The sequence below is a fragment of the Nipponia nippon genome, unplaced genomic scaffold (genome assembly GCF_047370975.1).
Source record: "Nipponia nippon isolate SJK-2023a ecotype South Korea unplaced genomic scaffold, ASM4737097v1 scaffold_1, whole genome shotgun sequence".
In the NCBI taxonomy this organism is placed as follows: Eukaryota; Metazoa; Chordata; class Aves; order Pelecaniformes; family Threskiornithidae; genus Nipponia; species Nipponia nippon.
Window position 1 is genome coordinate 9609325 of NW_028262290.1, and position 16040 is coordinate 9625364.

Sequence of the window (16040 nt, forward strand, 5' to 3'; positions counted from 1 at the left end):
CACAACTGAGCAAATATACAGCTTAAACCCCGATGGCGACCTGCCCAAAACGGCACGTACCATCTTATTCAGTGGGATTGGACTAGATGACCTTTAAAGGTCCCTTCCAACCCAAACCATTCCATGATTCACTGACATTTCTTAGAACAAAAACTCTTGCTACAAACCTTCCAGCCGTTCAGCTGCTCTGAAAGGTCTGGATTTCTTCTCTGTAATCCTGTTCTATAGGGTTGAATTTTGTCACAGAAGTATTCGTTACAGATCAATAGCTTAATGCTGGAAACAGAAACGCTACCTGTGTTCTTCCAGATCATGAAGCAGTTAACTAAACCATATCATTTAATCTCCTCGTGCAAACTGGACCTTGCGAGAACAGCACGTGAAAATGCCAGTGAATGTTCTTGGATGAGAAGTTAACATGCTATACATCTCTGGCTGGTGGTATTCCCCCTTCAGTATTTTTCCTACATTAAAACTGCAAAGGATTAGAGCAGTGTAGGAAACCACCAAAAAACCTCAAAATCAAAAACAAACCCAAACGGTATTTAGCCACAGGAATCCCACTGCCTACAGTGGCTACACCATTAACGCTACTAAAAAAACCCAGGAGAACATAGGACTGTTTCTTTAAGGGAAGACAGCGAGGATAGCTAAGTGATGTGAGAAATTCTGTCTGCAGACAAGATATTAATTGACTTTGATTTCCCCCCCCCCAAACACACATTATGCTTTATAGAAAGAGCGCATTTCAGTACTTAAGCAAAATGCTCATTTTTGTCCAGTGCTGAGGATGAGACCGGCATTACGCTGATATGTTTACTTGTTTCAGAATTGGAACATTTATCAGCCTTTTATCATAGTGATGAGAAACTATTTTATATTTCACAACATTTATAAATAAAAATTATACTGAAAAGGTCAGAGAGCTAATTAGCTGAAATGGGAAAAATTGGCCTTTAAACAAGTGAATTAAGTGCATTGCTGCTTAATAATAACACAAGCTCATTTCTCTGATTGATGATAGCAGTGCTGCTGCTCTGAAGCCTGAATTTAAAATACACGCTTAAGATAAAAAAACATCCCTTTCTGCTAATTATTAGAAACTAGTATTACATTCATCATTATGCAAATAACACATGCATATATTCACTCAGAGATATGCTGAATTTTCTGATTGCAGAGATAGGGATGGATCATTTGAATTGATCAAGTAACAGAGAAATTGCAATATAAATATGCTGTTATTCAGGCAATGTTGCCATTAATCCCTTTGGGCTTTTTTCCAGTATCTCTTATTTCAAGAAGAATTTAACACTAAAGTTGTTCCATAGAGTAATTACTACCATATGAATTGTGTTGATAAAGAGAAGTCTTAAATAACCTAGCTATGATTAGCTGTATTTATTCATTCTCAGAGATCAGTGCTAAAATAATAAAAAAGATGATAAGCAGATCAAGATGAGACATTTAGCATAGCTAGATTTCTTCCTTCTCTCATTCTCACAGGAACTTTACACTATATTTTTCAAAGATCTGGGGCACAGCTGGCCAAAACCTAGTTGTTTCCCCAAAGGAAACAACTATCTATTAATTACTAAACTAACAAGATTTCCTACTTCATTAGATACTAATTTACTTATTTTTACTTTTAAAGCACTTATTCTTTGCCTGTAAACTGATAAAGTATTAAATATTTGGGACTACGATTTCATAAACAACTTGACACAGTATAGGAAGACATGAACTCTGAAAACCTGCACTACTCAGGTGTACTGGTCATCTTGATCGCAGTATTGTCAAAATTGTGAGCAATGAATGAGTTAAGTCTTTCAAATAAAGGCAACGCTGTGAAGAAGCAAACACTTCCAGACAGAAAATCCCCCAGTACCCAGAAAGCAGCTCTTAACAGGTCACCTTTCTTTTGCCGTACTGCTGCAGTGGCTGCCACTTTTGTCCCTCCTTGTCTGGCCTCATGGCAGGGTGACAGCATCTCTCTACGTCTTCTCTTCAGACGAGATTTAAAATAATCTCCCAAGTGTGGCTACTGTTTTCTCTCCGGATTGTTTTGAGGTATCCATCATCAAAATCCTGCTCAGACCAACCTGGGCAACAACACGGGTTGATGACCACACATCTTAATAGCAGGTTTTGAAATCCATGCTAAGTCATAGATTACAGAAAGATGACACCTACCCTCTAAAATTCCCTAATTATACACAAAGTTTTTATGTCTGCAAAACTTAGGAACACAGGAAAAAAGGCAACAATATAATCCTCTCTATATGAGGACATACCTCACGTGAGCTAGAGAAGGTCCCAACTTCCTCAAAATAGAAAAAATGAATTGTTCTTCCCGCTTCTCTCAGGGTGCACTATTAAAACTAAATAAATGAAGACTAACAAAAAAAGAGAATAACAAACAACCGTGTAATACTCAGCCCCATTAGATGGGGCTGAGTATTACACTCTTTGAAAATGGGGGGCTGAGTATTACACTCTTTGAAAAAAGCTACCTGTGGGTGAGCTGTATACAGATCTTTACACACACTGACAACTTTATTCCTTGAAATTGATACTACAAACCCAATATGTTCCTTAACCAGGGAGGCAGGCCTGAAAAGCATAGCTTATTTATCTTCCTGAAGCTTGCTTGCTATTAGGAAATCATTTTTGTATTGTTGCATTCTCAACTTTTGGTGGTCTTGGTAAAAGTAATGGTTTAATCATAAATAAAAGTAGCAGTTTGATAATGCTGCAATGCTATAACATTTGCAAAAAAAAAAAAAGTACATATAATGAGGTCTATTTTAAATGCCAAAAAATTATGTCATAGAAATTTTAATTGTGAGCAATAAAAATTAACAGACACATTAGAAAACATTTATTTTAAATTTTGGTTTATTTTATTGCTTAAATATAGATTGCACAGTGTGTTCTTACATTTATTGAAACTGGTTCATCACATACAGTACAGAATATATGACCATCAGAACAACAGACAAATTAGCCCTACTCTGATTTTAGACAACAGGCTATTTCAAGGATCTAATTTACTTTAAAAGGGACCCACTACCAAAAGCTATCATTTTTCAAAATGACACAATGGGAAAGAGAACCCAAAGCAAAAGCTGGAATACATTTAAACAGCTGGATACCAATTTATAAACATTGTGACAGTACTCAACGTGTTGCAGATAACACAGGGCCATTATGCATATGGAGCTTTTAAGTTCTGCAACTTGTCTCAGGAACATAAAGAGATAAGTGAAACAAAGCAGCTTTATACCGTACAACAGCATTCTTAATTCATTTGGTTTCATTCATTAGCTCCCTATAACAATAGCTACCAAAATGATACATATTACAGTCACTCCCATCTCCCCGCTGTCTCGAAAGGCTAGAGTGGACCAATTATCAACTTACAGACTCCCTGAACTTCCAGAAAGGAAAAAATTAAATATCATGTGAACACACAAAGTGTTACAAGCTCTTCATTCCCTGCACAATACCTGCACAACACCTGCATTTCCCAAACAAAGCTCATTTGAACATTGAAAACACAGCAACCTATCATTAGCATAAATGAAAAATACTGCATAAGCAGAACAGAAAATGAAATGCTGAATCTAGTTATTTTCACATGCAGCATTCATGCAACAGAATTCAGTCACAGAAACAATCCTGTATTTACAGCACAGTCTCCATACTGCAAGAGTGCAAACAGAAGTACATTCTTTATTTCTTTGACTCCATATTTTCTTTTTGTACAAAAGTGCACAGTGTTCTTAAAAAATGACAGAGTGGATAAGTGTTTTACATTGTACCCCTAGGTTAGATTTACTATTTAAAAAATTACACTCTTTATATAGGCCAAAAAACTATTATGTCTTACCTTAAAAAAAAAAAAAAAGTGAAAACTAAAAGCTAGAGTGACAACGAGTCCTATTTTTGTGTAGACTGTGGTCTGATCAGGCTGATACGCTGCAGCAGTAAAAATCACAACGGAATGCTGTAGATAAGGGGCTGTTTCGTCATCCACTAACAGCTGTGATTGCACTGTTAAACTGAAAAGAAGGTCTCAATTACCTTTTGAGTTTTGTGAATGCTTTCTGAAAATCTCAGCATGTTATCTCATAGGTTTAAGTAGCTGATATTTCTCTGATGTTATGTCACATCAGGCTTTTAAAAGTAGTCCAGTGGAAAACTGTACTACAGGTCAAAAAACTTAAAATCCGTTTTTGCAGTGGGTTTGCAAATGCTCAAACCAGTCAGCAAATGAGCTGGCATGATAACCATTCAGATCTTAGAATTATGCAATCATAGATTAATTCAGGTTGGTATTTCTGAAGGTCATCTAAACCAAGCTCCTGATAAAAGCAGGGCTAACTGAAGTTAGATCACTTTGCTCATGGCCTGATCACTGTTTATCTAAATGGCTGGCTAACTTAAATGTCTTACATTTATTATAGATATTTGAGAACATTCATTCACGTTTGCGCTGCTTCACTCAGATTCAGATAGATTAAGGGACTTCAAACTTACTATTCCTGGCATCAAGGAAAGCTGTTTTTTTCTTTTTGCCTGCAGAATTTAGTGAGTCATAAAGACAGCCTTGACAATCATCATCAAAAGCTCAGTGATTTACTATATCAGTTTTACTTTATTTACATTTGAATAGTATACTCAGATACATAAACCTATGAAAGTTACCACATTTTCCTTATTTCTAGAGAGGTTTGAGAATGAAACAAAAATGAACACAGCGATGCATCTCTAAAAATGCTTCTGCTTGAAAACATATGTAATAAATTCTTGGTCTTTAAATGGTTTCATCCAGTTTTCTTTCAATTTCTAAAATATCATTAAAAAGCTGTAATAAACTACAGAGAAATACCTCATAGAATATATTTGTAATTTCTGTATTTGTGATTTAAAATGCCCTCAGTTTATTTTCTGCTATACTAAATATATCTCTCACGTATTTATACTAAAGCAGACAGTAAAATACTACTGCATTTTCAGAAGTACAGTCTGTAAACCATACACCTTAAGACATGAAAAATATTGCACAGTTCAGTGCTTCAAGAGGAGATTTCTCCTCTCTTATGCAAAGCAGTTAACTTTTAGCAAGAAACACAGGACATATACTGGGCGTATATATCTAAAAAGCATGGTATGTGATGCATCAAAAAAATACTTAACAAGTGTCCATTAATTCATTTACTGTACTTGAACACATGTAAGGTATTGTCTATTTCCATATATTCCAAAATAAACAAGTTGGCTAGCTATGACAGCGTGAACAAAAGGGAGCTAAGGTAGTGCTCCACTGGTTACATTTATTCAGATGAAGCAAGCCAAAAGCAGTCTAGTTAGATACATAATTGAGGTGGAGAGGAGAAAAAAGACCCAACACAAAAATGAAAAAAAAGAAAAAGCTTTAACAAGTTCTTCAGTTACAATACCTCAAATTAAAGGAATTTACAGAAATACAAATTCCTACTGTAACTGAAATATTCACCTACATGGCAAGACAAGTTTTAAATCTGACTTCTACATGTGTTCAAATATGAAAATGAAGACATATGATATATGAAAAACCTAACTTCAAATATATTACAGAAGAAAACAACTCAGGACAGTCTCATGAGTTTGGCTAGAGTAATCTGTATTTGGCTCATGTCCATCACTATTTTAAAGTTAGCTTAGATGAAATAAACAATAAAATTTGAAAACTCATCTTGTTCTTTCTATTGTACTCTACTCTAAATAATGTCCAGCAGACTTCAGAAGACACTTAATACACACAAAGATCTGGAAACTTCATCTCATAGACTGGAACAGATTGGTAATGAGCATGTCCAGCAGTAATGGTCATCGTTCCTGAGGGGCTAGGTGGAGGACTGTGTGAGAAGAACAATCAATATATATAATTATATAGACTGCTTTCTTTTTTATAACTTGATATACGAATAGCTGAGAAACAAGAGTAAACTACACTCCCCCTCCCTCCCCCAGTATTTTATCCTATTCCTGAAATTCTAATGAAATTATCGTGCCTCGGTTTTTTTTTTTTTTGTACTCTGGTCTAAATCATCAACTTCACTGATGTTACAGAGCTATGAAAATGCATTTTACTACTAACAAATACTATTCATACTACATAACGGATGTGCACAACGCTCTATAATAATGTCATGTCCTATTTTGGGTGTTCATTTTCTAATTACTTTCTCAAACAGATACAGCAATGGGAAAACAGCAGCGTTCTTCAATACTACTGATATACACAGAAATAATATAAGAATGTAAGTATACTATGACATGGTTTCTGGATATTCTCCACTATCTAAAAGATTCAAAATAGTAACAAGAAAATCAAAGTGACTGTTTTAGACAAAGACTACTTTTTCAGTGTACTGGTTTGGCTAGGATAGAGTTAATTTTCTTCATAGTAGCTAGTATGGGGATATGTTTTGGTTTTGTGCTGGAAACAACATTGATAATACAGGGATGTTTTGGTTATTGCTGAGCAGTGCTTACACAGAGTCAAGGCCTGTTCTGTTCCTCACGCCACCCCACCAGCGAGCAGGCTGGGGGTGTACAAGAACTTGGGAGGGGACACAGCTGGGACAGCTGACCCCAACTGACCAAAGGGATATCCCATACCATATGATGTCATGCTCAGCATATAAAGCTGGGGGGAAAAGAAGGAAGGGGGAGGGATGGTCAGAGTGATGGTGTTTGTCTTCCCATGTAACCGTTATGCCTGATGGAACCCTGCTTTCCTGGAGATGGCTCCAGGAAGTAGTAACTGAATTCCTTATTTTGCTTCGCTTGTGTGCATAGCTTTTGCTTTACGTATTAAACTGTCTTTGTCTCAACCCACAGGTTTTCTCACTTTTACCCTTCCAATTCTCTTCCCTATCCCACTGAGGTGGAGTTAGCCTGTGCCTGTGTGGGGCTTCAATGCCTACCACAGTTAAGCCACAACATTCAGTTAAGTCAATTATTTTCTGCCTACTGCCTGTGTTTAAGAACTCTATGACGTGACGACCTGAAAGTAATCACAATTGCTTTGTAACTCATTTTCATTCATCATATTCTTCTTGCATAAAGCCTTACCGAATGGTGAGTTCCAGTATCTGTGCAAGTCTATCATGAAGGAAGTTTGCCTAGGAAAAAAAAAATTAAAATTTAATTATTACCTACTATATATTGAACCAAGCTAAAATGAATGTGCCAGGCCATACTCAGTGAGTGTGTTTCACATCACCACATGGCAAATCTAGGCAGCGTTTCCTATCTCGATTTCTTTTCTCACCGCTGCAAGGATTCTGAGTTCTGAAGAGGCATGAGATTGAGTTAGCCTCTCCTGAAGTGCAAGGAGTTATATAGCAAATTTTGCTGTAGCAGATAGGAGTTTAACAAACCTGAAATACATTTAGTTATTCAAAATATATAATGAGGTAAGTACTGCTCCAGTTATCCCAGGATGAAATAGGAATGGACTGTGAATCTAGATTTCAAAGACAGTAAGGAAAACAAGATGAAGAATGTATGAGATTTCCATTGCTTTTCAGATGGTCTAGGAACAATCAAAAGCACACTTTAAGTAACTGGAATTTCCCAACATTAAAAATAGTAGAGATAATAGCTGAAGACAAAGAACTGAACTTCGTTAGAAGTAACAGCCAGAGTAACATGATAACATAAATCACCTTTAGCCAGCACATCCCCATTAATGCTTATACTAGCATCTTCAATGCTGTAAAACATTTTTCAGAAACTCACTTTGGTTTCACATTGTGCTGCGATTTCTTCAAATGGTGCTTTTTGGAACTTTTCAATTACAAGGCGCCTTTTTTCTTTTTCCTGTTCTTCAAGTCCATTGTTATCTTAAACAAAAAAAACAACAAAAAAAAAAAGAAAAAAAGAGACAAATGTAATCTTTGCGTATCAAGTATAAGTGATGTAAGCCTTCAAATGTGCACTGCAGAAGCAAACAATGGAAGCAATGGAATTTGAAAATCTCACGTTACTTATAGCTTGGCCTGTAAGGACAACTTTAATAGATGACAGGCATTTCCGGATGCTTTTCATTCAGTCACATTAGCTTCAGAAAATGAATTCACTAAAATTATCAAGATATCATTTCAGAAATTTAGAAATAAATAACTGAAGTTTTAAATAAATTTACTAGCCAAAAAGAAACAAATGCAATACTTTAATTATGTTATTCTGGCAATACCTTTTACTCTAGCAATTCCACAGTAATCTAGAACTATGCTGCATAAACACAATTGTAATAAATCTTACCAATTGCTTTCTTCAAAGCTTCAAAGGTGATTTCTTCAGTATTATCAATCTAAACACAAAGAAACAAACCCCCTTAAGTCCCACATATAAGAAGCTTCTGAAAAATAAGGAATGTGATAAATACAGAAGGCCAAAATGGCCACAGAGCTCTTCTGCCTTACAAGTTTCTAAGAGTTTTATCTGGAGCCAACAGATCTATGACAGCCAACAGATCACTAATTCACATTTTTACGCCACTGCAATTAGTGAGGAAATTTTTATCAAATGACATCAAGGAAAACTTTCCAAATTCTGGTCAAGACGCTCTGTGGGAACAATACTTTGGAAAAGGACTTGAATTTTGGCAGAACACTCCTTTGGGTCAGGAATATGCTGCAGTGTTTCTACACTGCGAAGCCTCAGTGCTGGTTCCTATACAGCTGTTGCAAATAATAGCAACTGCTTCCTGAGACTAGTTGAGCTATCAGCAATGGGATACTAAACCAAGAGATGGTAATGGAGGGTAGAGAGGAAAATGGTTATTGCCTTAGGCTAACGTCGTACCAGTATGAGCTCCAAATAATTTGGTGCTCATGCCATAAACATTGGAGCTAAAGGGCTCTTCATAACAAGCTATGTCTGATGCACTGAGAAAATCTGTTCATTTAGTAATCTGAATATCCATTTGCTGCTGCAGATGTACTTCATTAGGAATTGGTTGGGGCTGCAAAATTACCAAAGATGCATGAACATTCCTCTGAAGAGCCCCAGCTCATGGATCTTTGTGTTTCAATTCTTTATAGACCTAGAGCTTCTACATCAGTAAGCATATTTACAGTGAAACCACCGTAATAATATTAGGGGAGAATGCTTAGATAGCCCAACAGCATTCACCTGAATATAACATCGTTTCTTGGCTTGGACTGCCTTACTTCAGTCCTTCAAAACTAACTACATGTAAACAGGCAGCACTTTTATTTTTCCTTATAAACACTAATTGTTTAGAATGGTCTAATATGATTTAAGATAAAAGATCTGTAAGGTAGCAAAAAGTTATTTCACCCAATTCAGAAGACTGAATTCTTTTAATTTTTTAATTCATTGACTTGACCTATTGTAAATGGAAAAGCCAGAAGTAGCTTTTTCCTTTTTACATCAGTGTTATTTCAGGAGATGGAGCTGTAAATGATACTTGTCTAACAGATTTTACTACATTAGCATCACATTCTTTACCTCTGAATATATAAACAACACATGAACAGCAAAACTCCCTTTATGTCAAATATTTGTGGATATGGCTAGAGATAAAGAGTATTCAGATTTTGAAACAGTCACCTCTTATACAATTCATATTTGGTAAATATTACTTGTTTATGGCAGCCTTTCAGATTTCTAATTAACCTCTGTAGTAGTTGCTGATATTAGCCAGCATTATATTTGGTTATACACAGGAGCATTAGCTGCTTTTACAAGTGCTTTTGTCTTATACAAGGAGATATCTATGGAATAAAGCATCTTCCTGAACAGGATTCACTAACAGACTTGCTACAACAAAACACTTAGATTGTGCTGACAGAAGAATTGCATTCGTATTGTATACAATAATAGATATTTTATGGATACGCAGTCTTCTACCTTAGACAGTGCAGAAATGATACCATACATCATTAATCCTAAAACTTCCATTAATTAAGTAGTTTATCCTCTCAGTCATAAAGCCTTATGCTCCATTTTTTTTTCAGTTTAATTCTGCTGACTGTTATGGATTATGTTATATTTACTAACTTACATAGCAAGAGAACCAGATTTAATATCCTCATGGACTTTTTTTCCCCTCCTCTTGAGTTACATCCAGTGTATCATCTTATGTTGCAGGTGGGCAAACCCACGCATCATGAGGGAACAAGAATTAGGAAAAATTACAGAGCCCCATTACTGAAGGAACAGGCTGCCCAGGGATGGGGACCCCTGGAGGTATTTAAAAGACGGGTAGACGTGGTGCTCAGGGACATGGTTTAGTGGTGGACTTGGCAGTGTTAGGTTTACAGTTGGACTCGATGATCTTAAGGGTCTTTTCCAACCCAAATGATTCTGATCCTATGAATGTTTTTCAAATGTTCATGATTTAGGTATTAAGGTGCAGCCAGCAAATTGGAAAATACTGGTTTTCCCTTTGCATTGTAAACAAACATTGTAAAGTAACTAAAGGAGAAACACTTTATTTCATGTGTTTCTGATTAACAGAATTCTTGTTTTTAAGAGAGACAAACAGTAATTCATTATCCAAGACACTGTACCACGTTAAATTGAGAACCCATACAAAGATTTTGATTTATCTACAACTGCTATATGCTCTTCAAAAACATCTATATATCAATGCTTAACATAACATCAGCATAATCATTTGAAATCTGAAATGGAAACTTCTCTCATTTAATTCTACTTTCAAGAGAAATGTTCAACCACCTACAATCACATATAACATATGATTTTAAAAAAGGATACTAATGTCAAACACCCCCATTCCTATTACGAGCATTTACTTTCTTCAGAAAGCTAAAGATTATCATAATCTGGTTTATTTTTCAAACACTTTTTTCTTCTTTCTCCTAAACTTTTATGTAGTTTATCTTTATCCTTGCTAATGCACAATACCAAGAACTGAACACAGAATATCATCTGAGGTATCATCAGCACAGAGCAGAAAGGAATAATAAAAATAATGATGCAAAACATAAACCACTTCTGTCAGTAAGTTCTGAAATGGGGCTTGCTCCTTTACAATAGCTTAACACTACATTTTTTACTAACAGTCAGCTTGACTCTGTCCACACATTCTGTTTCATGCCCCTGGCCCGTTTGTGCTTTAAGATGGTAACGGTAGGATTCGTTTGCAGGTACAAACACCTCAATTTCAACAGCTAATCTCCATCGCAGCCAGCAGAAATCTGGTTAATAAGAATCAGCAGAACCTTGAAAAAGATTCAGTAGAAATGGAAATTTATTTTAAGAAATACTTCACATGAAGTATCAAAAGATGTGGGATCATTTTAATTATAATGAAGTCTTCGTAAGGGATAATTAGGATCAGCTCCTGTACCCTACATATGAACTTTTTGTTGTTGCCTTATCCTTCCTGTGCCTTTAAAGCACTGTGTGCTAAACTCTTCTAGAAGGAAAACATGACACTGTAACACTGTGGTGTAAGCAGCCTGCCTAGCCTTTACCTGCCCCTCTCACTAGTCTTTTACCTGTCAGCCCCATGTTGTTCGGCATATATATGTATTGCTACCCCATATTCTACAGTATTATCTGTAAAAACTATAGTGACAAAATACTTTACGTTTTTATAGAGCAAGATCAAGATTAGTGTCTCTGACAACACATTTCTACAAATATAGGAGTTAAAAAAAAAATCAATCTCTCAATGCATTTAACATTGCTAGCACAATTAGATACTACACTTTCTGGGAAAATGTCATTTGCATCCCCACTGCTCCCCCTCCAGAGATGCTGCTTTAAAATATCCCGTGATTTTCATACCTTATCCTCTATGTTGTTGCCAGTCAGAATATCCACCTGAATAGATACCGTGTCCACAATGCTCTTCCTCCTGGAGAGTCTGTCCTCATCTAGAAGAAAACCAACTTAATCTTACTTTTTGTATAACAGTTGAAACACGATCAATGGAATTTCTACACAGCAGATGCAGATTTGTTTCTATATGCCTATTTAACCCAAAATCATCTATTTTATAATTTGGATTGTTCTGAAAAATGATCAGTTACCGCTCTAAATTATTAAATATGAAGGAAAATACCCTTTTTATTGTCCCTTCCCCCTCTCATCCCAGATCTTGCCAACTTTGCCTTGAAAGCCCTGAATTTTAAAAAATAAGATGAGATCTTATTCAAACGCATAATAAGTAACATAGTACATGATGATATATTGCTGCAGAGTAATTTTCAAAAGCCTGAACTTATTCTTTTGGTTTTGAAATTGAAATATTAAGGTCTTAATTTGAAGGTACTCTGAAACAGAAAAGGGCTTCTTGGAAGATGACTCATTGACAGAAGAAATTAAGATTTCTGAATGGAAATGAGCAACAATCCTTCCTTATTCTTGTTGCTACAAGTACCATATTCAGCAAGTCTAAAAATCCACTTGGTGAAAAAAAAAATTCTCTCCATTTCGAACTTCCTGCAAACATTTTAGCAAGTCCAGCTGGCCTAAAAAGTTGACAGAATAAGACCAACTGCGCTGATACTAAAAGGAGCACAATTATTTCATTAATGCGGAAGCAGATTTTGATCAAATGATCCATCAGCTGATGGATTTTCCTTTTGTGATTGCATTCCTGAGATGATACGCCAATAACCTTTTCTCATCTTTGACATTTAATATATTAACACAAGATTAAAAAGAACAGTTAAAAATGCATTTACAGACGTGTCATGAGGATCCTCTGACAAATGGAGACTTGAGTGGCCTGACTTATGTGTATCTCATTTACAAAACCATGAATTCCCATGTCACATTTTAGATTTTAGCCGAGATCAAGCCATTTGGATCCGGCCATTATTATTTGACGACTTGCACTGCACATAGTCAGAAGCACCTACAGGCACCTGATACTAAGATAAGGATAAGAACCACGACTGAAAAACTACCCCACCACAAGGTCATTTATACTTTTCTTCCGCAACCTTTGTTTAATCCACTTCTAGCAAAGCACTTTTGCAGTGCAAATATTGAGCTTGAATCAACAGGATTCGTTCCAGCAGAGCTGAACATACTCAGCTTTTAAAAAAAACCCAAGAAATAACTTTCAGAAGTTGTATAGATGAAATGCTATTTTAAGATCAAGAGGCAGTGAAAGAACAAGATTAGTGAAAAACACCTGAATTCTAGCTATCTTTGCCAGGTTCTCAGAGTCCCTGAGCATTTGAAGTGGCATTTTGAAGGATTTACTTAATTTTTAATCCCTGACGGCTTACTGGTACACGACCCAATACATACAGAGTCTGAGGAAAGCACCTTAGCCCTCAAGAGTAAACACAAGACAAAGCTGCATCTTTGCTGCCATCTTGCTGCTCTCTCTATAATTGGCACGCAAACACCAGAAGATACATTTTTGGGACTACTTTGCATAGAATTCATTTTTATAATGGATGCCTCCCTACACTTGCCTAATAAAAATGCTCATTCTTCTCTAATTTCAACACATTAAGTGGGTAAAAAATTGTGAAAATTGTAATTTTTTCTGTTACGCTATAAAGCTTGTCTCTACACACACAAAGGAGCCGAGAGGCATGAGGGCAGCGGTGGAGACCCAATACCCACTGCCCCAGCCCCCACCAGGGCTGTCCCACAAGTCTTGGCCATGGGGCAACGTAAGCAGCTCTCTGGGTCACCTCACTGACCAAGTCGGGGTCAGTGCCTGGGGTATGGGACACTTGAGATGCAGGGAAACAGCATCTTGGGATTGTGCAAGGCAATGTATCTAGTATGGGACATTTAGGGGAGGAACCAAGGGTGGGGAAAAGGAGGACTGAGATGGTTTGGGGAGGAGCAAGCAAGGAAAACAGAGGGATAAGGGGATAAAGGCATCAGTCCCATGTAAACCGGTTGCTGATGAGCACATGCATCTGGCCATGCCCTGAGCCTCATCAGTGCAGCCTGTCCCATCTTCTCATTAAATCCCATTTCTCTTTTCCTGGGCGAGGGACTCTATTCTTTGCGTAGGTGTGTGTGGGGGGGTCTGAGCGCAGCAACTGGAGTCAGACCATGGGTCAGAGGGCCTGTGTGTCTCAAGCGAGCGAGGGAACACAGCACCAGTGCATGGTAACAAGGGAACATCGAGCTGGACCAGCAGGTGAGTAGATCAAGTGGTCTGGGAGCTGGGGGCGTCCGTGTGTGTCTGTCTATCTGTGTGTCAGTCTGTCTCTGAGGGGAATGCACCCAGAGGGACCACGAGGCCCAGGCCAACTGTCAGAAAGAGCATGGAGCCTGGGAGGTTGACCGAGACCCATGTGCGCACGTGCGTGTGCGTTACTGTGCACGAGGGGGATCTGCACCAGCAGCCAGACTGGGGCTGTGGGCCCTGGGGACTCACATGCCCAGGTGCCAGTGACTGGGGAGACTGGGAACCAGGAGACAGCTGGTGGGTAGACTGTGTCTAAGCCCAGCCGCTGGTGGGATGCACACAGAACATAGACACATATACATGTCCCACTAATGGACCTTTATCCTGAACAGCCAGCAAGTAAGATGAATCATCGTTCTGTGAACAGCTGAGCGCTTCTTCCAACTTTCTACCAAGTTCTTGTTACTTCACTCAGAGAAGTAATTAGTACTATCACAAAAATGATACCTATAGCCCCTACTACCTGCTCAAGAAAAGAAAATAGGAAGCTACCATATTGTAGAGTTCCAAACTAAGAGTAAACACAAAGACAAACCTTGCAGCAGCTAACATTGCTACAGGTATATCAAGGAGATAAACAAAAAAAAGGAGAAGGAAACACTAAGTACAACACAATTTCTGGCCTAAAGGCCTTCTAAAAGCACTTTTTTTTTTTTTTTTGACTGTGCACGTTCTATACACACACCACAACTAGCAGGAGAGCAGGCTGACCTACAACTCATTTTTACCTTTTGACTTGTGTCTGCATTTATGAGGTTTTTTGCCTGATGGAAATAGAGCTAAATTTAAAAAAATTATATATGTCTAGACAAAAAAAATGATTAGATGTACATTTAAATTATCAGCGTCCCCCCTCCCCCAAATAAGGAAGAGAACAAGGTACAAGAAATCGTAAATATGAATGTCTTTCAAACTGATAAGAAGTACCAAAACCTGAAACAAAGACAGGATGATGATTTTATGTCTATAAGTCATTATTAAGCATTATATCATTGATATTCAGAATTACTAGAAAGAATTAGGATAAAATCTTTACTGGCTTTTTGGGTTCAACCATAACTTTCACAGGAATATATAAAAAATGGATCCATCTTTTACCAAAATTAATGATATATTTTGACACACTATATTCAAGCATTATAATATAATACTAGAAATGAAACATTTCATTGAAGTACAAAATGAAAAGTTTCAGAGTTCCAAAATATTCACTTTGGTCCTGATTTAGTTAAATGAAAATCTTGGAAGTTCAATATTCCACAGGATCAGGGATTAATGATCCTAATTAGACACGATAACAGACATGGAACCAGTTTTGGTACTGCTCTTTACAAAAGGATCACCAAAAAACCCCTCCATCTGATTCGCATACACTAAGATTTAGCATTAAATATAGCCATTTCTCATCACCTGAAGAAGCAGTTAATCACATACTTGCAGCTAAACTCACTTAACCTTGATGTCAGAAATTACATATCTTCCTGTGTAGGAATGCATTTTTATCAAAGTATCCAAGAAAACCCTAGCAAGGTCATTAGGGTACAAACACATCTCAATTTCTGTAAGAGGCTTAACACAGATTTCAAACCAGGTTATCTTTCTCATTCCATTCTCATTCACTCAAAGACAGTAAAAATTTGAAAACATAACATTTCCTTACTTGCTACCTACCTCTTCTGCCAATATTAAAATATAATGTTAACTGTTTTTTTGGATGCCAGAAAAAATAAGCTGTCAAGTATAGCAACATTTTCCTTTTTAGAAGAAGACAACCAGCAGGAGACAACACAGACGTTGCAGCTGTGTCTCAGAATAT

General features: G+C 37.0%; 1 protein-coding gene across 6 annotated transcripts in view; it reads right to left on the reverse strand.

Moving 5' to 3' along the window:
• Positions 1 to 3888: 3888 nt before the first annotated feature.
• The window catches only part of EFR3A (EFR3 homolog A), an 87438-nt gene continuing 75286 nt past the window's right edge, over positions 3889 to 16040 (reverse strand). For 5 of the 6 annotated variants that reach the window (XM_087745900.1, XM_087745890.1, XM_087745873.1 and 2 more), the window contains 5 exons: positions 11842 to 11930; positions 8320 to 8368; positions 7795 to 7898; positions 7126 to 7175; positions 3889 to 5903 (listed from right to left, as the gene is read on the reverse strand). In XM_087745900.1, the coding sequence (XP_087602026.1) occupies positions 5798 to 5903; positions 7126 to 7175; positions 7795 to 7898; positions 8320 to 8368; positions 11842 to 11930 (398 nt within the window). In that variant the 3' untranslated portion in view covers positions 3889 to 5797. The remainder of the gene's footprint in view (positions 5904 to 7125; positions 7176 to 7794; positions 7899 to 8319; positions 8369 to 11841; positions 11931 to 16040) is intronic. The other variant, XM_087745881.1, reaches the window with a different exon arrangement.